Source organism: Coregonus clupeaformis, chromosome 24, assembly GCF_020615455.1.
Source record: "Coregonus clupeaformis isolate EN_2021a chromosome 24, ASM2061545v1, whole genome shotgun sequence".
Classification (NCBI taxonomy): Eukaryota; Metazoa; Chordata; class Actinopteri; order Salmoniformes; family Salmonidae; genus Coregonus; species Coregonus clupeaformis.
Window position 1 is genome coordinate 18,018,616 of NC_059215.1, and position 22,700 is coordinate 18,041,315.

Consider the following 22,700-nt stretch of genomic DNA (forward strand, 5'->3'; position numbering starts at 1 on the left):
GTCTGTATAATAATACCAGTGCATCCCAAATTAGTTCGTGAACGTGGTTTATAATAGGAATGCAGTGTTTTGAAAGCACAAGCCCGCGCTATCAAGTTCCTCCGAGAGTAGCTTGTCATAGGCCTAGATTTAGAAAATAATTCTGCAATGAGTTTTTATTTAATTTAATTTTTTATTTTACCTTTATTTAACTAGGCAAGTCAGTTAAGAACAAATTCTTATTTACAATGACGGCCTACACCGGCCAAACCCGGACGACGCTGGGCCAATTGTGCGCCGCCCTATGGGACTCCCAATCACGGCCGGTTGTGATACAGCCTGGAATCGAACCAGGGGGTCTGTAGTGACGCCTCAAGCACTGAGATGCAGTGCCTTAGACCACTCGCCACTTAGGTGAAGGGGGATAACGTACTCAACATATATCCTCTTGCATAAACAGATGAACGGGTGCTTGCAACCAAAAATAGATTACATAAAAAATGTAAAAGGCCCAGCACTCATTTGGATATAAATTGCAATTTTATATTTGTTTTGCAATGAGTTCTCGCCATAGTGATTTCCAGTGTACATGCGCCTATACGTACATAGGCGCCTTGCCTTCCCTCTAGATGTGATGAAAGCCCAAAGCTGTAGATATACTGTAGCCTACGTCGAAGAAACTATCCTGCGGTCCCTTGTGTGGTTGTGACCATATTGGAATGTAATATAATATCGTTGTGTGCTTTCCGATTACCACCTTTGATTTATAATTGTCTTTAAGAAGCTACATGCCCCAACCATACATTCACACATTCACAGGGTGTGGGCGTCTGCTTGCAAGGAGCATAACCTCGTTACATCAAATTGGAAAGATATTTCATGGTGGCCTACAAGGCAAACTAGTTTCGGCGTCTCTCCGTCTCCATATGCTCAACATGGCAAGCGGATGGACGGCCTATGCGTCATCCTGACTGTGTGTAGCCTGTCTGTTTCCCTAGTCGGCATGATGGTAAATATATTTGCGTTGAAGGCAAAACGGTATAGCAAATTAAACATTTCCTACGTGTGTGTGCGTGTGTGTGTTTCTGCGCGTAAGTAGGCCTATACAAATGTGCGTAAAACATCCATATGTGCACAAAATAACATTCAAAAGAAAAGAAAAAAATACACAAAAAACATTCACACCTAGGCATTAATATGTCAGTTTATTTCACTGACAAATACACATTCTAAGCACTCCAATCGACACAATTCACCCCCTCAAACACACATAGCCCTCCCATTAAAAACAGGGGCAAATAGGCACACATAGCCTACACAGGTATAGTGATTCACATGTAGTAAAACATATTCAGATCATGACGATACGTTTTATTATTGGGCTTATAGCCTTTAAAATGGAGGTAAACTGAACAAAGACATTGTTTATTGACCAATTACTATTTTGTGAGAAATATTATGATAAATACAGTTCACATTCATATTATGGAATGACCCAGATTCAAGGTGAGGTTTTAACCTACCTATTCAAACCACGAATGACCCGTCAAAGGTATCTGCGTCTCCGGGAATAATGTAATGGGGTCTGAATCTTCAATATAGGCCAATTACAGAATTCATCCTTATCTTAATTTAGATAATATGACTAGTAAGCGGGCATACACACACACACACAGAGAGAGATCGCAGAGTAGCTCTCATAGTCTCACGTCAGAATTAGACCTTCATCGATGTTTCTCAAACATCACATTTTGAAGTAGATAGAGAAAGGTACTCACACACACGCATTCTGCATTTTCACTCAAGGTTATGACATGGGGGTATTACACATATAAATATCATGATTTCAGGGTGCTGGTTTCATTTGCCAACTTAATAGCCTTCTAAATGTGACATTACAGCAGCATTTAACATTATATCTCTATCACAAAACAATAAAAACCCATTTGAGAATACTTTTAATTGTATAGAATATAATTGAATGCCATACCCATAGAGGCCTCTAGTGGCCAAAAGGCCATATCAGCATGGGCTCCCTGTTGACGTCATGTCCAACTGTGTTATCAGGACGGATAAGACAATAGTGAAGAAGAAAATGGACTACTTCAAAATGGAGATAGCCTCAATGGCTCTGCCCATGCTGTCACAGGTGCTATAATGGCACAGATACAAAGATGAGTCCTATATCTCTATAGCCATACCTCAGGTTCCATGTATGTTGTGAAAACAAGAAAAGTGGTGATAATGGAAATTGTAAGATAATAAACATGATATCCCTTTTATTCCGTACGTAGGTACAATTATACTATGTTGGTGCACTAAACGTACTCTAAAAATGTAACATTGTTCTACCTGTAGTTGCTTATGTGTGGGTAATGTTCAGAACAAAATCAAGACACTAAAAACTAGCGTTCAGCCTACAGGCTACATGCCATTGAAGAGCATGCATGGACAAAAACATAATTTTTTATCGTAAATGTCATTGTTAGATATTGTTAACATATTCTCAGACATATTAATACAAAATATCGTATAGGTTTTCAAAATGTGTCCTCAAATTCCTTTAGAATGGAAGACTGTGAGGCCTAGATTCAATCAGATCAAGCATTAACCGGTGATAGCAGACACCGGCATAGCAGATGTTTTGGTGGTTTTGGTCCAACTGCGTTGGAGCTGTCAAATCGGTGAGCAGCTGCTCTTGTGATCATTGTCACGGAGCCACACCCACATTAAAAGTTCAGATTGAGAAAGTGTAGGCTATATAGAAATAATGACGCTCAAATTGAAAATCATTAAATGAAATAATGAGGATTTCGATCATCCTAATAGAGGTGTAGATTACATCTCACATTCCAGGGTTCCAACTTGTAAACATGGCTGCATGGAATTGCTGGCTGCTGGACATCTTTTAATGTGACTCCATATAGCCAATGGCAATGTCTGCGTTAGGAATAATGCCAGGAGCAGCTTGTGGATTTGACAGCTCTACCGCAGTTCCACATCGGACACCGCCAAAACAACCTATGCATATGTTGGCTAAAGCGGATCTGATTGAATAGAGCCCTGGATTCCATTTCTAACAAGATGATGAAATGATGGACATGTGAGGAAACCAATCAAAAAAGTCTGGCATTACGTCTAGCTTTTAGAGGTTGGTACAGAAATCCCTGCATTCTCCATAGCCTATATGTATTAGCCTAATCTTCCTATTTGAAATAGGCCATAGCATTTAGCTATTTTTGTTGTTGTTGTGAAAATGGCCTTGGCATCACACCATTCAATACACATAAACATTAATAATTTACATGAATTGCTGTTAGGCTATTAGTTAGACTATTAGTTATTTGCTTCGAAATTAATCAAAGCGTCTCTAATTGTCAATATGCTTATACCTTTTTCATCCGGCTCGTTTTTACTTTTTGCTATGCAACTCAAATTGCTCTGATGTTGTCTAAATTTGACTCAAGGAACAGAATGAGTTGTGGGGCTATGGGTTAGACTTAAACAACCTCGAAGTTCACGGAGACGTTTCATTCTCTGTTCCAATTCAAGTGAGATATAGGCCTAGTAACCATTCGTACATTTTTGCATCAGTTTAAAATACAAGACGAGCAAGTCTGATAATGAAATGAAATGAAAAAAATAGGTTGGATTGCCCCTTTCATTATAAAGCGGCATAGCAGCAATAACAACACGCGCCTTAAAGGGGCCCTGCATTGTTTTGGCAGTAGTTGCTAAACCTGTTTGTCGATGTCATTGTATTACCTTAGTAAACGGAATATCAATCGTGTTGAGCATATATATTTGAGTATAAAAACAACAAAAACACTAGACATACGCCTTATGGATAGGCATTTTCATAGGGCTTCGGCTGAAAAAACTATGCGCATCTTTTGGATTCTGGTGTTGACTAACACTGTGAAGGTATTTCAAAATAGGGAAACACAATAATGTATGAACATGTTAAACCGTCCTGCATTTAGATTTTTTTTTGACTCGTACTCTTATATTTTAACTTCAAAACAATATGTGAATAGGCATACAAAAATGATACATTGAAAAATAAAATGATATTTTCGCCTTGGTTTATCAATATCAGAAAACATGAACTAGAGTCCTTACTGGAAAACAAGATTTTCATTATGCAACGTTTTAAATGCTAGAACGTTATTTTCATGGGGAAACTATAGTATGTACCCTACACCCTTAGAAAAAAAAGGTTCTGGATAGAACCAACAAGTGTTCTATTGCTTGCTTCATATATGGCATCCCTAAAGGTTCTATATATAACCCTTTTGTAGGGTTCTTTGTTGAGAATCCCAGGGGTTGGTTCTTCTTCATTGAACCAACATTGGTTCAAAATCGAACGCTTGGGTTCCATGTAGGATAATATATGGAACCAATTTCGGTTCTATATAGAACCTTAAGGGGTGCCATATATGAAGCAAGCATAGAACCCATTTTGGTTCTATCCAGAACATTTTTTTCTAATAATGTATATAAACTATAGTATATATTATATATGTAACAACATATGTCTGAGTCAAAGATTCAATTAGTACTAAATTAAAAAACCTACACATAAATGTCTGCTTACTTGTCTAAATGGACACATGGAATTACACTTGATATTTGTCTAAAAAATGGCTAATAATTTTCTCTTCAATAAACATTTACACGTGGCGTAAATTTATATTTTTCTCCCTCAATTTGAAATCATGCCTGCATTTAAATGAATTAGATATTAGGCACGAATTACAAACGAGTTGCAGTGGAAAAGAAAGGACCAGATATAATATAATAATCCTTCATATAATTTTGAACGTAAAGAAAAATATTTTGGCACCACTCATTCTTTATAGGCTCATGATAAATTGTAGATGCATCATAGATCTAATTTAATGTTCTAGCTTTTGGTGATAAAAAAAACACAAAAAAACATCAACACTGGTGTAGCCTTCAAAAAACAACAATACATAGGCCTAGGTGTTACTAGGACTACTAGGACTATAAATGAAAGGAATAGCCCTACCGTAAAATGCTCTAGAAAAACAGGGCTGCTAAAATAATTAAAGACAAAAATATACTTTGGAATACTCACATTGGTTAACATTTTTAATAGATTTTAATCGAACAAACGTTCGTATGCAACTGCTGGTGCCACAACGACTAGCTACAGTGATTTGATTGTATAGGTTAGGTTATTGCAAAGTCTACCTTTTATGAAAATCAGTTTGCCTAACAAGCCTAGGCCTACCCGAGAGTGGTGCTAATAAAATGTACGTCCATTGGATTATCTCAATGTATTGACGAATACCAAAACGAAAAAGCTTTCCTATAGTGGCATTGCAGCGACTTCCAATAAATAATCATATTTATCGAATTATTTGCGCTGTCTTGTTTTATGTTAGCCTATCTTAACGATTACATATTGAACAATATTTCATTTCGGCTATAACTGATTGCAAAATATTTTCTCTACCCCCTTTGTCCTTCCTCCCGTGGCTTTCTTTTCCTAAATCTCTCCGCTAGATGGCACCCTTGCACCGTGCAAGAGTCCCTTTGCTTAACAACTTGACCGCGCTGACGTCACCTTAGTCTGGAGCATCAAGGCCACTTCTACACGGCTATTGGTCTGAAAATCACATGACATTGCGCTCCAAGAATCCATAATTATGTTGCTGATATTTTTGGCTCCCAAAAGTTGTCAGTGTCCTACTGTCCTTATTCTCCTCGAGAAAAACCGTTACCACAGGAACACAAAAGACACCAACAACACCAACAATACAAATAATGTCATGCCAGGATAACATGGCTGCCGGTCATTTCCTGGTGGATTCTTTGATGGGAGGATCATCATCTTCCTATAGAGGCGAGGGCTACTCCAGCAGCAACCCAGGAATGTACATCCACACGGCTGCATCTGAGTATGGGTGCTCAATGATGAGACATTTTGGAGTAGTTGGATCGCCCCTCTCCAAAAAAGACGAGGTTCCTCCGAGTAGCCACCCTCTCCGCTCCTACCAAGATGCGCTTTACCTGTCATCCCAACTGGGCACTTGGACCTCAGCTTCTAAAACTAACAGTGACGAGCAACCTGTTGCCCAGTCCAGTTTCCAACCGTGTTCGTTTCCAACCGACAACGTCAAAGAGGAGGCGTTCTGTTGTCTGTATCAGGGTGACAGTAGCAGCAGGGCTAATACGGACACTACAGAGTCGGCTACTTACATTCGGCTTGGGAACAATAGCAGCAGTCAGACGGACCAAACCGCTGTCTCGGAGGCGTCCGAATGTTATGGAGGAGTAAGAGGGGTATACCCCGGAGAGAGCAGGGGACAGCGAGGGGAGCAGTTCGGGACAGGCTTTGCTTCTTTGGATCCGGTGACGACATCTGTTGAATCACCAAGAGAATCTACCCAGGAGAAAGTTAGCGAGGAAATGGGCATCGAAGAGGATGAACAGCGAAAGCGCAAGAAAGAAGAGAGTGCAAAGACTGACAGTTGTTCTGAACACTCTGACGAATTGAAAGGTAATCCAAAAAGCCGCCCCCCCCACTCTCTCTCTCTCTCTCTCTCTCTCTCTCTCTCTCTCTCTCTCTCTCTCTCTCTCTCTCTCTCTCTCTCTCTCTCTCTCTCTCTCTCTCTCTCTCTCTCTCTCTCTACCTCCCTCTCTCTTCAACACACACACACACACATACACACAGACAGTGCAATGTACTTAAAATCCTACAATAAAGCCTGCGGCAAAGAGCATACAAAAATCTCATCTGCATGCATCAGCTAAGCATGTCATTCAGTGTGTGCGTTTTTATATTGTTAGTTTGCTACTGTATATCTACGCTATGTTATATATCGGAGACATTCTGAACAGGTATTTAACGGTCTGGCCTAGCAGGGGTTACTGTGGCGACGGCATTTATCACCTTTCTATTTATGTGCGAACGTGAGATGGGCAGTTATCATTGGAATAAACAAGCTCACACACGCATAACGCGCGTGCACCGTAAAACAGATAGACCAGACAGACAGACAAACAGACAGACACACACACACACACACACACACACGCCTCAATTTCCATAATGACTGTGTTTGGTAAAACAGTGTAGGCCTACGATATACTTTTTAGACGGAAATAACATCCATAAAGATGGATAGTTAATACTATACTCCTTACTTGAGTTCTTTGATTGAGAAAAAAGCTTAAACGGCATTTTAATTATTATGGTGGATAGATAACCTATACAAGGAAATAAAAATGGTGAATATATATATTATTAACGAATGTTCAATGTATTATTATTATTATTATTATTATTATTATTATTATTATACAACTAAGATTCAACCAAACAACTATTAAGATACAACCAGCATTATAGTCCCCCTACAATTCCAGTTGACCCCCCCAAAAAAAGTAAGCTAACTTGAATGAAAACAACTTTTAGTTAATTTATGCTGCTGCACTGTTTTAAAAATATCCATCGTTTGTATTATAAACAGTCTCGGCTACATATCTTGCGGTAGCGCTATTTATAGGCTAAACCGCCACAATGTAGCCTACCATTTGATATTATCGAAACAATATGCCTATATTATTTCCTTTGGATCGTCTTTTAGGAGCGAAATAAGACCATTGATAATTCAGATATACCCTTCTTATATTCTCCTCTTGTTTGAATTCATTTAATCAATCGTTTCAAACTGTTGGACATTTTTAAGGCAATGGGAGCGTAGGACTAACCAAACATGTTATCCGTGTACCCTGCAAAATGGAATTTGCGTAATTAATTATTAAACTATTTCCAATCTATTTTGAGTGTCCGTATAGCCTCAAACCAAATAAGCTATATGATGGCTGTGCTTGTATAGTACCCCTATAGCCTCAAAGCCTGTAAGCCTATAGCACAGGGACAGACACTGTAGAATCCCTTCAAAATGAATAGGCATTTTCGTTCAAAGCGTTCCAAGAAAGTCGACAAAAATAGATGCTTATTGAACCCATGTATTTATAGAGCATTGACATTTGATTCAAGCTCAAGAACTTGAATGTGTATTTGAGATAAAGTTTGGCAGAGACAGTCAAGACATTGCAATGCGGCAGTGCAGACCTGACCCAGACCAATTGGAATGCAGTAGGCCTGATATAGTCTGTCTTGAACATGGAAGTAGACCTTCAGTAGGCCTATGCTCACTTTTTCCATGTTTTTATATCTACAGATGATTTTACATTGGAAAATGCTCCAGGAAACTGGTTAAAAGCCAAAAGTGGACGGAAGAAGAGATGTCCGTACACAAAGCATCAGACACTCGAGCTGGAAAAGGAGTTCTTGTTTAACATGTATCTGTCTCGCGAGCGCCGCCTGGAGATCAGTAAGAGTATCGATCTGACCGATAGACAGGTCAAGATCTGGTTCCAGAACCGAAGGATGAAGCTCAAGAAACTCAATAGTGAAAGTCGTGGTCGGGATCATCTTATGGCGGCCTACAACTTCACCTGATATGATATTATCTATAAAACCCTTCCATTTACACACACACACACACACACACACACACACACACACACACACACACACACACACACACACACACACACACACACACACACACACACACACACACACACACACACACAGTGTTCCATCATACAAGGACAATATTTCAACGATGCCCAAGAGTATATGACTTTATGAAGGAAGGACTTCAGCAATTGAGTTCGCCTTTCAACACATGAACATTAAATAGTGGTGCCGTTGCCCTTGTCATATAAAGCAAAAATAAAAGTGAAGGCCTGTAATGAACACCAACACTTAAGCAGCTTAGAACTGCTGAAATGAAAACAGACTTTGTTTTGTTTGTTCTTGAGGAATGTCCCCTTACTCCCTAGCTTAATCTTGTTGTCTTAATTTTTTTTGTGTGCTTTTGCTATGTGTGATAGGCTACTCGTGCACTGTACTTTTTGCATCCACATTGTTGCTCGCGTCATATTAGTCCCGTTGATTATTCCTATATAAAATATAGTTTGTCCTTCCCCTTATTATCCATTTGGCACTCTGTTAAGAGAGAGAGAGCGAGAGAGAGAGAAAGAGAGGGAAGGAGAGAGAGGCTGCGGATAAGAGAGATTGGGAAGATCATGGCCGTTTTAATACGTTGATTAAAATATTATCCAGGTGAGCACATTAAGTCAAGGTCATAAAATTCTAACGTCAGGATCGTCTCGTGATAGAAGCACGAGCTAGGGGTGGATTTTATGATCTGCAAATATAATGTGCTAGCTGGCTGCTGCAGTTAAGCTGCATAGTTTAAAGGTGTGTGGAGGAGAGGATGGATAGGCTATTCTACACAGTGGAGAGGGTCTGCTATGCCTACTGGATGGAACGAACGCGCTCGACGGGCTCCCTCTGCTATGGAGGCAGGCTGCAGACTTCTATTGAGGATACTGCACGGTTATCTCAGCAATAAAGGAAACGGATGGATGATAAACAACAACAATAACAACGACAACAAGGACATCATGAATAAATGAGGACCACGACGACAGTGTGTGAGGAAATTCAAGGTAGGACACAAATATATATTTATTCTGCTGTGATTTGGAGATGAATAGCCTATGTCTGCCGGTTGGTCTGCCAATGGCGCTGGTTTGACAGCTCTTGTTATTGTTGCTACTGGTCTTGTCTATTATGTCTACACGGTTGCGATTTCTGGAGACGTTAGAACAGTTTATGAGATATTATGTCTAAAGAGCTTTCCTGTTTATTAGTTGAGCCTTTTTAGACACCATGTAATATTATTATAAGCTGTTTTAATGTCCTAATTTGCTCAATATTTTACACGATAAGCCTATTTAGGATAGCATGAGAGTGACAAGAATATAATTCAGGTAACAGCTATGTTATTGTAGACAGACAATAAAATTCTTACTTGGCTTTGAATGTTTTGCTGTTTGTTTTGTTTCCCTTCCCGGTGGAACACCACGTCTCGCGCAGCTGAAGCGTGGTTTAGGTAGTTTCATGTTGTTGGGGTATGCTTCCTGGCTCCGCAACAAGAAACTGCCTTGATTACGTCAGTTCGTCTTCATCAAGGGCGACACTTTCCGTTAAATTACACCCTAGGCTCTGACTGAAGTCATCGCAAATGGCATTATAAATGAAATAGCCGGGATGGAGACTTTTTCTCCCCGGCTCTCATGTTTGTGGCGGGCTGTAAAAAGTCCTTTAGCTTCTCAGATGGAGAATGGGTTGTAAACAACATGGGGTAGACGTTAGACCGCTATTGTTGCCTTTTCATTTTGTTACTGTTTTTTGGTTAGGTTGCCCCTGATTTTGGTTTTGGTTGGGTTTTGGTTTCTGGACCATGATGTGATGGGAATATCCTTCATAGGCTAATCTTGTTCAGCCGCAATCTGAAGATCACATGGATATTAGGCCAGCTAGCTACATTGCCAAATGTTGACAGAATTTAGTTTTATTTTCCCTAAAATGTGTACAATGTTATTGATCTTAAAGCTGGAGATAATGTCTGTTGTATTCATGTGGGCTGTTCAATCTTCTTCTGTATTTACGTTTTTTTGTTACACATAGTCCAGTATTTTTCTGATTGTGGCACTGTGTGTGTGATTGGGCTAACTGAATGGAACTTTGAATATCCCCGTGGTTTTACATTTACGTCATTTAGCAGACGCTCTTATCCAGAGCGACTTACAGTTAGTGAGTGCATACATTTTCATACTGGCCCCCTGTGGGAAACGAACCCACAACCCTGGAGTTGCAAGCGCCACGCTCTACCAACTGAGTTACAGGGGACCTATAACGCATTTGCAACCTGTTCAAATCAAGGGGAAATGACTCAACCTTTGATTGTTTCCGTTTCCTCAACTTTCTCAAATGACAACGTATTCTGATCCAAGAAACGAATCTAGGTCCTAGACTGGACTTAGACTATAATGCCACTAGAGGAAGAAGTGAGGAATAATAAAAAAAATCTAATCATTTTCAAAATGTTCATTCAATGGAAAGGAATGGGGTATAGATCAAATACGCTGGATATATTACATAATATTTCTTTATGTATTATGTCCTGTTCCTATTTCATTTGTGCATTTATGGGCAAATTGTATTTTGCAATTGTTATGTTATTATTCTCACATGACCCAAATGACAAGACGTGGCCGAGAAACATGTATGTTGTATTCATACTACACAACAAAATTATTTCATGTTTAAATTATTTCATGTTCAGCCAACAACGTTTTTTCATATGGCACAGTCAAAGTCCCCTCTCTTCCATGGGAGAGCTTGTGTTTATACCCCCCCTTCCTCCTCACAGCAGTAAGTGCAACTAGCAGAGACAGTCTGGAATCCAAAGTCATTTTCATTCAGTTTAGTGAATAGGCGTCTCCCCCTGGAATGCATCACTGACAAAGAGTTTACAGCACTCCAAATGGCACCCACAGGAAACACACATTGCTTACACACTGAGACGTTGCGTAATTCGTACTAGTGTACAATTACTCACTAGTGCACAGTTACGCACAGCAATTACGCACGAACATGTAGCCACTTTTAAAAAATAAAGGATCACATTACATGGATAATATAATTTTGCCTCTTTTGTAGACAAGTCATCCTTTCTCATATTAATAGCAATTGCAATAGCAAATAGTATGCTGTCAGAAACTGCACAATGGCATTTGAACAACCCATTTGACATTCTGAAACAGGTGGCGCACGGAAGAAGAAAATAAGGGAATAGCTAGGCTATTGGATGCATTTGTCATATAACTCAAGTCTTTACAGTCCAGTAGGTCTGTATCTCTGTATGTGAGCGGCTAGGGAAGTACTAGTTGTTTACTATTAATAAAGGCTAACTCATTGTCACAACCATCCGGGTGTCTGGGTATGTGTAGGCCTAATGCTGGCTGATATAAGGCTGGATCATCATGAAACTGTCGCGCAAGAGCTGCTAGCACTGATAGTTGTGTGATGGTGAAACAAAATGTGTGCATGATTACTGCTATCTGAATAGGCATACCCAGAGGTATCTCATGCCGGATTCAAGCACTTGCCGTGGGCCTACATGCACAAATGGTGCATCACAGTGGCAAGTAGTCTACTGTAGCCTTAGTGTGTGTGTGTGTGTGTGTGTGTGTGTGTGTGTGTGTGTGTGTCCATGCGTCCATGCGTTGTTCATTTTCTGAATTGTCGTTTAGTATCAGAGTAATGAGGAGTTAATACACTATCCAGCACTACAGGGCAATAATTTTCATAATTTTATAATTAATAAACATTATTTACAAAGGCAACCATTATTTTTAAAAAGCCGCCGAAAATCTGGTATTTCTATGTCAAACGGTTTTGTTATATTTCAGTCTTCTGTGATGTATTTGAAGTGTAATATTGGGGTGCAAACTCATATTGAATACATTTCAACTCTATATCTGACATGGTACAGGTTTCTTCTTCTTTTTTAAGCCCATAGCCATGTGTGTGAGGTGTATACTTTTATTTCAAAGTAGATTTGTTTAAGACAGCCAAGAAACACTCTGTGTGACCCTAATATAGCCCACTGCAGTAAAAGGTTAAATTAGGCCTATGTCTGTGTAAAATGTTCATTTGCAATATAGATCAATCGAAACCCCTTCCTTAAACTACAACTAGGCACGCAGTGCAAGCACATTGATTACATCAGAAAAAAATGAAATATGTTTAATATTTAGCAGTTTGTAAAATATATAATTTATGAACATCACAACATTTATAATAATGAACTCCACATTGCTTGCATTCAAAGTGCATCACTTTGGGCAGTAAAAATGATCTATCTAGACCTCAGTAACCAGCTACATCTCTCTTCAGAATGTGCTAGTTTGTTATCAAATCAAATCAAATGTATTGGTCCATACACATATCTAGCAGATGATATTGCGGGTGTAGCGAAATGCTTGTGTATCTAGATCTAACAGTGCAGTATATCTAACAATTCACAACAATACACACACATCTAAAAGTAAAATAATGGCATTAAGAAATATATTAATATTAGGATGAGCAATGTCATTATGTTATGGCGTAAAGGCCCTTAAAGTTCCAATGCAGCCGTTTTTATCTCAATATCAAATCATTTCTGGGTAGCAATTTAGTTCCTTACTGTGATTGTTTAAATTAAAATGGTCAAAAAGAAACAAAAATAGCTTCTTAGCAAAGAGCAATTTCTCAAGCAAGAATTTTGCTGGGACTGTCTAGGAGTAGTCTGAGTGGGGAGAGGAAAACTGAAAATGTGCTCTTATTGGCAGAGAGGTTTGGAACTCTCTTTCTTATTGCTTTTAACTCATTTATGCATGGTGATGTCACCATGGAAGGCCACAACTCCATCCCACCAAAAAAGACTGACATTTCAGGTGGTCTTTTCAAACAGCTCTTACACTAAAAGGCCATTATCACAATTGTCACAATTTCACAATATTATTCCAACCTCATAGTGTGGAAACATAAAACACAGGAAACCCACGTTTTTGAGTGCACTGGGCCTTTAAACTTTCATTCTGTCTATCTTCTGTGATCTGCCATGGAAATAAGCACTTGGCTGTTCTACTAGTGGTTGGGTTTATTGTTAATTAACCAATGAAATTAAGTGCTGTGTTGTAACGCTTTATAAACCTTTAGTCATGAAGGGCTTCAGGAAAAGGAAAAACTCGTAAACTTACGACAGATCTTGATGCACTTAACGATTATCGTGCTATTTGAAGCTTTTGGGGAACTCATAGACCTACCTCATCCTTAATTTCCCTAAATTAGCTGTTGCCTTGAATTGACTTGAATTGATTTGGGTAAAAGACATGTACAACGGAATGTACAATGTGGACCCAGAGGATAGCACTTAAAATTATTAATTAAAACACTTGTTTTCCAAGTGGCCTAAACCATGTACTTACTGTAGGCGAATGTTTTTTGGACGGTATTACGTTTCTGTTATTTATCAGAATAACAATATGTTGTATGAATAGTTTCCAAATAGACACATTTTTGATTCAACATAAAGGTTTGAGGGTAAGAGTTTAACATGCAAATTATGTAGGCTACTGTATAGGCCTATTAATTTGACTATTCAAATTAGCCTTTGACAGTACAACAACATGTCCCTTGTTCAAATATATGTATCATATAGGCAATGAAAACAAGTATTTACTTGAAGTTCCTTCACGTAGGAATGCACGTAAATACACTGATCACTGTTTGTAATGCGATATTTGCACAACTCATTCGGAATATTCTTAATGGGTTATGTGAGATGGATGCAAGGTTCAGATCAAATCTAGAATTGACAAATTCAATGGAAAAATTATGATTCAACATTCAAATTTTTGTTTGCCAGTTTACAATTCTGCTGATTTGTAAATTATTTTAGCTCCACACATTTTCCATCATAGTTTCCAACAATGACCTTGATCCATGTAATCTTACATAAGACGTTGAAAACTTGCCAAATTATTTAGGAGTAGGCCTATATCTAATCACATTTCAAATTAAACATGGTTCTATGGATTCTGATTATTTTGATACACATTTAAACATATTAGTGCACAAAGTAGGCCTACTAACAATGCTGAAAGGGACTTAATTTTTATTTTTATTTTGGACATACTAGCTAAACATTACCTTCGGACAAGTTATTGATTGACCGAAACATGCATGTGCAAAAAATATGCATCTCTTGTAGCATTTCTGAATGAAGAATTGGGAATCCGACTGCTAACAATATATTGCAGTCTGACCCCTCCACTGAGAGGACAGCACCTTTGGACGCCATTGTTGTCTACGGTGACAGTCTGCACCCTTTCATCTCCTGCAGCCCTCGCCCTAACTAATTCACCATGTTTGGACAATTCATTCCAATGCCATTGCTCTAGACAAATATCAAACCACAAATTGACAGTCAGTGTTAAACCATAATTTCATAGTATTTCCTGATATTGAACATCCAAGATAAATGTACAAAATGTGTTGAATTTTATAGAATAACGTTGTTAGGGATGCTAAAGTAGGCTATGGAGAAAATATCGAAAATTAGGCTATTAAGTTAGACTCTTATCATTTAACCAGAACAAATTATAAATAGAAAGGATCATGGTGACGTGTGAAAGAGCGCATTTCGGTCGGACAGCATACACACAGCATATGGCTTGCTCTAGCGTATCATAATAAAATCATTGTAAGAAGATAGAATGTTAAAATAATTTGAAGCGAATGAATGAACAGTAATCCTATATTAGGCTTTCCAATCAGGAGTTGCATCATGGCATAGCTTATTCTATCAATAGGCCTACATATAGCATCATAACAATAGCTGTCATGACATAGCCAACACACTAATAGACTAGTAACCTGAAGTTATCAGAGAATTCAAAGTATGGTCAATAACAGAAAAGGAAATGAGCCTAGTCAACCACAAAATGTTATGAAAAACCAGGATACATACATTGGATCTTTTCTTTTATTATCAATAATCATTAGGACAATAAATACATTCAAATATCAATAACAAGACAGCAGAGTAATGACAAAAATAAGGGATTAACCATGCACAAATTAGTATTTGTCTCCTGATATAATCACATTTGTCATATGAATGTCCCATTCAATAAGCAATTCCAAGACGAATATTGGTAGATTAATTTCATATGTGGCTAACAATACTAAACAAGACTCAAACTGCTCTGTGTCTTAGACATACGTGCATATAGTCTATGGGTATCTACTATCATGCGAGCAGATACCCATAGACTTCCAGTCATTGCGCTAACGCTAGTTAGCATTGTCTTGAGAAACTACCCCTTAACTTACTTCATACTGGACACAGAGACATAAAAGTGGTATCCACGAGTTCATCTGACTCTGGAGAAGTATATAAAGGGCCTCATTGTCAAAATCCCGAAGTATACCTTTAAATAAATGAATGTAATTTGAAATACAGTATGACAGGTAGATAGATGTATTTTAGACTTTTAGTGAAAAATCACGTTGGCTATAATAGATACGCAATATTTAGGATTTCATGGGTTTGATATCAAGGGAAACCCCTAGGGTTAAAATAGGCTTGTGCTCTCATTGGGCCTGAATGGTAACTGCGTACGAGAAAATACTCAACGTTAGCGAGCTCAAGGTTTGTGCTATTTCATTTGAGCAAAATACTTTCTATTTGCCTGTCTTGATATTTAGTTGCATCGTATTGATGATATTTCATGGTTGAATCTGAACCAAACAGCCACGACAGAGAAATACACTTCGAAATCTAAGGATGCCGTACAGCATATATATGTTTAATTTGAAGGAAATTCAAATTATGCGTTAGTTAGTGAGATAATTAAATAATCACATTTTGAGATGTCTAAGCTTGCATACATTTATTCAGTTTAAAGCAAAAACGAATGACCTCCCTTAATCTTGTAGGTCACCAACGCAATGACTTCACACTAGCAGTTGTCAAATTACAAAATAAGATACAGTCCATCGTCGTTATTGCAGTTAATCTGAATTGCAGTTAATCTGCATTTTTATCTTTAACTCTGCATGATTGGAAAATGACCCTTAAGTAAGTATTTCACTGTTTGTGAAATACTAAACCTGTTGTTTACGAAGCATGTGACAAATAACATTTGATTTTACATTTGATTCGATTTTTAGATAGGCCTATACATGGTTGAGATGAGGAAATACACACATGCACATTTCCTTTTGTTAGGTATTACTGCACTGTAACAGTGGTCCTCTGTAGCTCAGCTGATAGAGCACGGCGCTTGTAACGCCAGGGTAGTGGGTTCGATCCCCGGGACCACCCATACACAAAAATGTATGCACGCATGACTGTAAGTCGCTTTGGATAAAAGCGTCTGCTAAATGGCATATTATTATTAACAGAAGCATTTCGCTGCACCTGCGATAACATCAGCAAAATATGTGTACGCGACCAATACAATTTTATTTCATTTGATTATGTTTAGCTGCGCTATTAGAATATTCGCTGACTTCTTCTCTAGGCATATATGACAACAAAAAGGCTTATTCTCGGATCATAGATCAGTTTATATCATATTAGTCTTACAAAACAAGAAAGTGTATTCCTCTTGTTGCAATCCTTCATCTCTAGCCTGATTATTCCTTGAACAAATACCTCCTCTCCTCTGCAGCATATAAGTCCCTCAGTCCCTGTCGTTGCTGTCTGTCCTCACTGTTCCAGCTTGATGGGACTGGCCTCACATGCCCAGTGTTGGTTTTATGTTAAGCTAGGAACTCGACTGCAGTTTTATTAACGACACGTTTATGAACAATCAAATGGTCCTCGTAAAAATTTATTGAAGGACATAAAAGCATGCACTGACACTTGCCGAATATAGCCGCTGTAGTTGGCAAAGTTTCAAGCAACGTAGTAGTAATTCCATCCTCCTCTATCTATCCAGACTTAATTTGGGAGAAAAAATATGCCAATTCTGCTTATTTGTAATCTGTGCAAACTTTTTTCTTGTACACACTTTTTGGTGCAATGTTAGTATGATAGGCTGTACAATATTATTTATGCAGGCTGCTCATAAAATAAAATCAAGTATCTTTTCTCCATATAAAAAGATATATACCGTTATACAATGAAAAACGCAGAAGAATTAAAAGCCTAATGTGTTAGAGAGTGAGTTTAATGATCTATTTTACTACTGAACTATGTCTATACGCGCATAAAACTGGACTACGGAGACCTTAGACAAATAGTGCCTGCGATTTCATACCTAGCCAACCCCAATCTGTTTTACGACTAGTTTGACATATTCTACTCATTTTGCTGCTATTTGATCAACGTCAGAATATACTGTTGAATTTACCTCTTATGCATCCAGGGGAAAAAATACATCTGAATATGATTCTATAATCAATTTCTAGTGCAACGCTATCCCATGATAACTCGCGCATTGATCCACTGTGCAATTTTGGTGGGGGTAAATTTAATCACGTGCTGCTTCGGCAGCCAATAGCAGCCCGGAAAGCTTTGAGAAATAATTACCTGCCTTGATTGTTCTATGGGTGGATAGAAAAGTACACATACACTCCAAATAATAATCGGATGCATGTAAAAGAGACGGGCAGCATCGACATGTCGGCCACGGTTCCCATAAGTAATTATTATGTAGATTCCTTGATAAACCACGAAAGCGAGGATGTTCTTGCGGCTCGATTCTCGGCTTCTGGTTCGCACCCTACCTGCCCTCGTCCGACGTCCCTCGTACCGGAGTGTGGTGACTATCCCTCCTGCAGCTTTGCCGCTAAACCATCCGTTTTTACTACATCTTGGACCCCTGTTCACTCCCAGTCCTCAGTGGTTTACCATCCATACAGCCATCAACCTCATCTAGGAACGGACTCAAGGTATGTGCGGTCATGGCTGGAGCCGATCTCGGGGGCCATGTCCTTCCCAGGCTACCCGGCCAACGCCAGGCACTATGGGCTGAAGCCCGACGCCTTCCATGAGCATCGAGCCAGTGACTGCCTCCCCTCCAACGAACGAACCTACACGGATTATATATACTGCACCACCGCTGACATCCGAGAAAAGACACAACCAAACATCCCTTCTCCCGAGACCGAGCTTTTGGCTTCCGGGAAGCATAAAGACGAGAAGCCAGAATTAGACCCGAGTAAGTTCAAGCCCCTTGTTTAAAACCGGGAATGGGAGTAGTTTGGATGAGATTCTGTCTGTGTTGATTGCATTTGGTTCAGAGCTGGGCTATAGTGTCTCTCTGCCACAATCTGTTCTTTCATCCCCCTTTCTTTCCTCGACTGAATCTACTCTGCTAGGGGGCTACCTTGAGGACCTATAAAGAGACAAACGCTAGTTGGATTGGGCTATAAAACGACGAGCGGGTTATAAAATAGGACTTCTCAAAAAACCTATGGACGTTGTAAATTTGAGGGACTCTCTGCAACATACCCGCATCTCAGCAAATCTGTTTTGGTGTTTTAAATGCCAAATACTTTTTACGCAAGAATTGGGACTCTGTCAATTTGAACAATCATTATGATCAATTTTTGTATGGCCACCATGGTTTATGCTACTATTTTACGACGCTAGTAGACTATGCTACTATATCCCCCATAGTCTACTAGTAAATACTCTCCAATTATATTTTGAAGAGATATTATGTTGCTATGTCAAGTATTTCCAGTAAAACTGGATCCTCCCAGGAAAAACACCAAAGAGAAACCATGATAAGGAACTACACTAGCATGGCAACACATGAACTAGCGGTGTAGCGTAAGTGTATGCTGTCTGTTGTCATCCTACATAATATTTTTCCATTCCAAACCAAATGTAGATATAACTCCAAACACGTTGAGGAATGTTTGCAACATATTCTAGGGACTTTCGCTGACATGTAAAGGCTTGAACCGGCAGCCGTTTTTATGGGCCTATAAAGCGAATAGGCATTGAGTATTTTACGATGGCATTTCTCAGAAGTCCAAGAAAGGGAAAAGCTGGAAGAGCATCACTAAATGTTGTAAAGTTAAAATATACATTTGACGTTTGTTTCCTATTGCATTATATTTACTCATACATTTGAGGAACCACCACAGTACCTCTGAGATCTAGCCTAGCTTTTGGAGACCCAAAAGGACAAGGCTATAGGGCATTATCATGTGTCATTGCTTCAAGTTTGATATTATTGCTGACTGATAAAATGTTATCTGTTTTGATGTGTTGATTTGCAGATAACCCAGTGGCAAACTGGATTCACGCGCGTTCAACAAGGAAGAAGCGGTGCCCTTATTCAAAGTACCAGACTCTCGAACTCGAAAAGGAGTTTTTGTTCAATATGTACCTAACCAGAGACCGTCGATACGAGGTGGCAAGCGTCCTCAACCTCACGGAGAGGCAGGTCAAAATCTGGTTCCAGAACCGGCGGATGAAGATGAAGAAAATGAACAAGGAAAAAACCGACAGCAACAAAGAACAATAATAAAGGAATGGTTACAACAACGACAATGGACAAAAACAAGAATCAGACAACAGTAAAATAACCACTACTGCCATGGACAACAACAAAGATAAACAAAAATACATGACGGCCCCTTCTTAATGTTGGATTTTGTGTTGGATGTTGTTTTGTTTTTTGTTTTTGTATTAACCCCACCTTCCATGTTTGATAAAAAAAAAAAATCTCCACGTGCACCTTTCTTTGTCCAGGTTTAAAAGAACCCACTTGTAAGGAAAGAAAATATTCTGCACTTATGAAGATACCTGTAGGCCTATGTGTTTATTTACATAAGGGACATTTTAGTTAAACATATTTTGAACAAATGTATAACTGCCCCGAACTATAAGGAATGGAACACTGGAATTATTTTAATTTCTTCACTCCATAAACGCTCTGGATAAGAGCGTCTGCTAAATGATGTAAATGTAAAAATGTCCGTGCGAATATTTCTTACATGTTTGTTTCTTGTGAATTTTATGCAGGTGTTGTAACATATTTTGTACAGAAATAGAACATCTGCCGTCTTAACAAATGTATGTCTGTCTTGTGTATATGTGGTAACGTATGCGTTCGGTGTACCTATTTGTGCATTTCATATTATTTTGATTGTATAGACACGTGCCATTCATTATAGAAAGTGTAGATATAGGCCTACTCAAATATAAACATTATCATGAGACTCTTGTGTTTTCTGTATTTCTTTTCAAGCAATGTCTCTAAACAAAACAGACGTAGAAATGCATAACATCTTACAACGTAAGGCACACATTTGGGGCGCGTCAAATAGACCTAGCCAGTATATTAATGATGTCAACACAAATGCACACAAACCGGATTTCTGTTCATCTGGAGAGAAACACCTTTAATAAATCAAATAGCCCAATTTCCCCGCACGTGGAATATTGGAAGCAGATGGAACGTTTCCTAATCGCCTGTTAGCATTTCCAGGCTAGGCAGACTCTTAGGGCTACCAAGTGCGCCTGCAAGTGGGTGATTTTTTCGGGTAGGCCTATATAACTAGGCCAATACCACAATGATGTAACTAAATATGATTTAACGAAACTTTTGTGTACTCGTTTTATATGGTGTTGTGACACAAATTATATTTTAATGCATTCATTTAAGTTTACCAGTCCACTAGGTATGCACAGGCCACCACAAGTATCCACAAACAACCACATTTAAAGCACATGTTGGCCTAATTGTAAACATCCAAGACATATAGTAGTCAAATGTTTTATAGAACAAATTAGAAACCGTCTGGAAAATTGGAAAATAAATGTACATATATTTCGTGATAAAAACGGCAGACTTGTGAATTTGACCAATAAACCTGTATGTTGTCACATACCTATCGTATCTGTGTCACTTGCAATAATTTTTCACAGCAGGAATAGTAACAGCTGCTGATTAAGATATTATTAGCTCTTTAACCTTTAACAATTTGGCACATTTTCTAAACTGAATAAGGCCCTATAACGTTACGTGTGGGTAAAGCTACGGGAAAAGTTTAAGGCCTGTAATAATCGTGGGACTGAGATCCCGGATTAACGCTATAGCCTAAACCTTCTTTCAGTCAACTTGCTTATAAGAAAAAATAAATAAAATAAAAACGAATTAAAATACCTCAACTAAATTACATTTCGAAACACATTTCGAGCCATTGGGCCTATTTTGAAAGGTAACGAAATTAAAATGTTCTCACGTGAAAATAAATTCCAATGTCTGGCATTTGTTTACTGGGTCTTGGCCTAAATTGCCTTTTTGTGGTGTCGAACAATACGGACAGGATGCTGTAATTTCAAAGCCCAATCCAATGCATTTCCGCACAGGACAAAAATGCTGCGTTTACAGCCCTGCTGGAGCTCGGTTGTTTGTCTCAAATGCAGACGAACAAAGCAAACCCGACTAACTGGCTAGACGTCTGGGCTAAATTACTTTATGGTTTTAATGGTGGGTGATGGTGGACTCGTTCAAAGGAGGCTTGCTACAGCTAGTTTGTCTGTTGTGCCCACCGCAAACATGCTGCTGCCTTCCCCCAAGGGCAGCTCTCTCTGAGCAGGTCAGAGTAGGCCTAGGCTATATGACCGCAAGAAGAAAGGAACGCCAATGTCCATGTAACTATACTGGTTAGAAGACAACACATAGGAGAGTTTCATGAAGACCAACAAATATTCTGAGTCTACTGAAATAAAAGCTAAATGTAGGAAGCCTATTGATATAGTTTATTTGACGGATCCTGAAACACATTTTCATCACATTTGTTATGTCTGCAACTGCATTTTCTTTCCTCATGTAAAATAATATCGATTTGATAAAACCATCCATGGCGCAGTTGAACGTTGGTGATCGACTTTAACACTAGATGACGCTGTTGACCGACTCTTTGGGCCTGTACTGCTCGTGCCTCCGTGCTGTGGACTTGCGTGGTGCAGAAATAGGGAGTAGGCTAGGCCTATGCCTGTAGGTCTACTGATGAAAGAAATGCTGCTTCGGTCATTCATCACATTTTAAAGAAAATATGTTGTGATATAATTGACTGTCTCACTTGTAGGACTGGGTACAGGAGACATAGGTCATGCCTGTTGAACCTTTCATGCGCTTGTGGGTTGGGTATAGCCTAATAATTGTAGAATATTTGTAGGATAGGTCTATTTTTCATTTGCACATTCCTTTACCTAAAAGTTCAATTTCCACATTTT

At 38.8% G+C, this 22,700-nt stretch overlaps 2 protein-coding genes across 2 annotated transcripts in view; both read left to right on the forward strand.

Moving 5' to 3' along the window:
- Window positions 1–1,175: 1,175 nt before the first annotated feature.
- Window positions 1,176–22,700, forward strand: part of LOC121537917 (homeobox protein Hox-C10a) — an 89,755-nt gene continuing 68,230 nt past the window's right edge. The window contains exons 1-2 of the mRNA XM_045207077.1: window positions 1,176–6,508; window positions 8,199–9,540. Of these exons, the coding sequence (XP_045063012.1) occupies window positions 5,773–6,508; window positions 8,199–8,479 (1,017 nt within the window). The 5' untranslated portion in view covers window positions 1,176–5,772 and the 3' untranslated portion in view covers window positions 8,480–9,540. The remainder of the gene's footprint in view (window positions 6,509–8,198; window positions 9,541–22,700) is intronic.
- LOC121537919 (homeobox protein Hox-C9-like) lies at window positions 17,696–20,677 on the forward strand. The gene is made up of 2 exons (XM_041845573.2): window positions 17,696–18,660; window positions 19,733–20,677. Exons 1-2 carry the CDS (start codon window positions 18,090–18,092, stop codon window positions 19,978–19,980), a joined length of 819 nt encoding a protein of 272 aa, XP_041701507.1. The 5' UTR covers window positions 17,696–18,089; the 3' UTR covers window positions 19,981–20,677.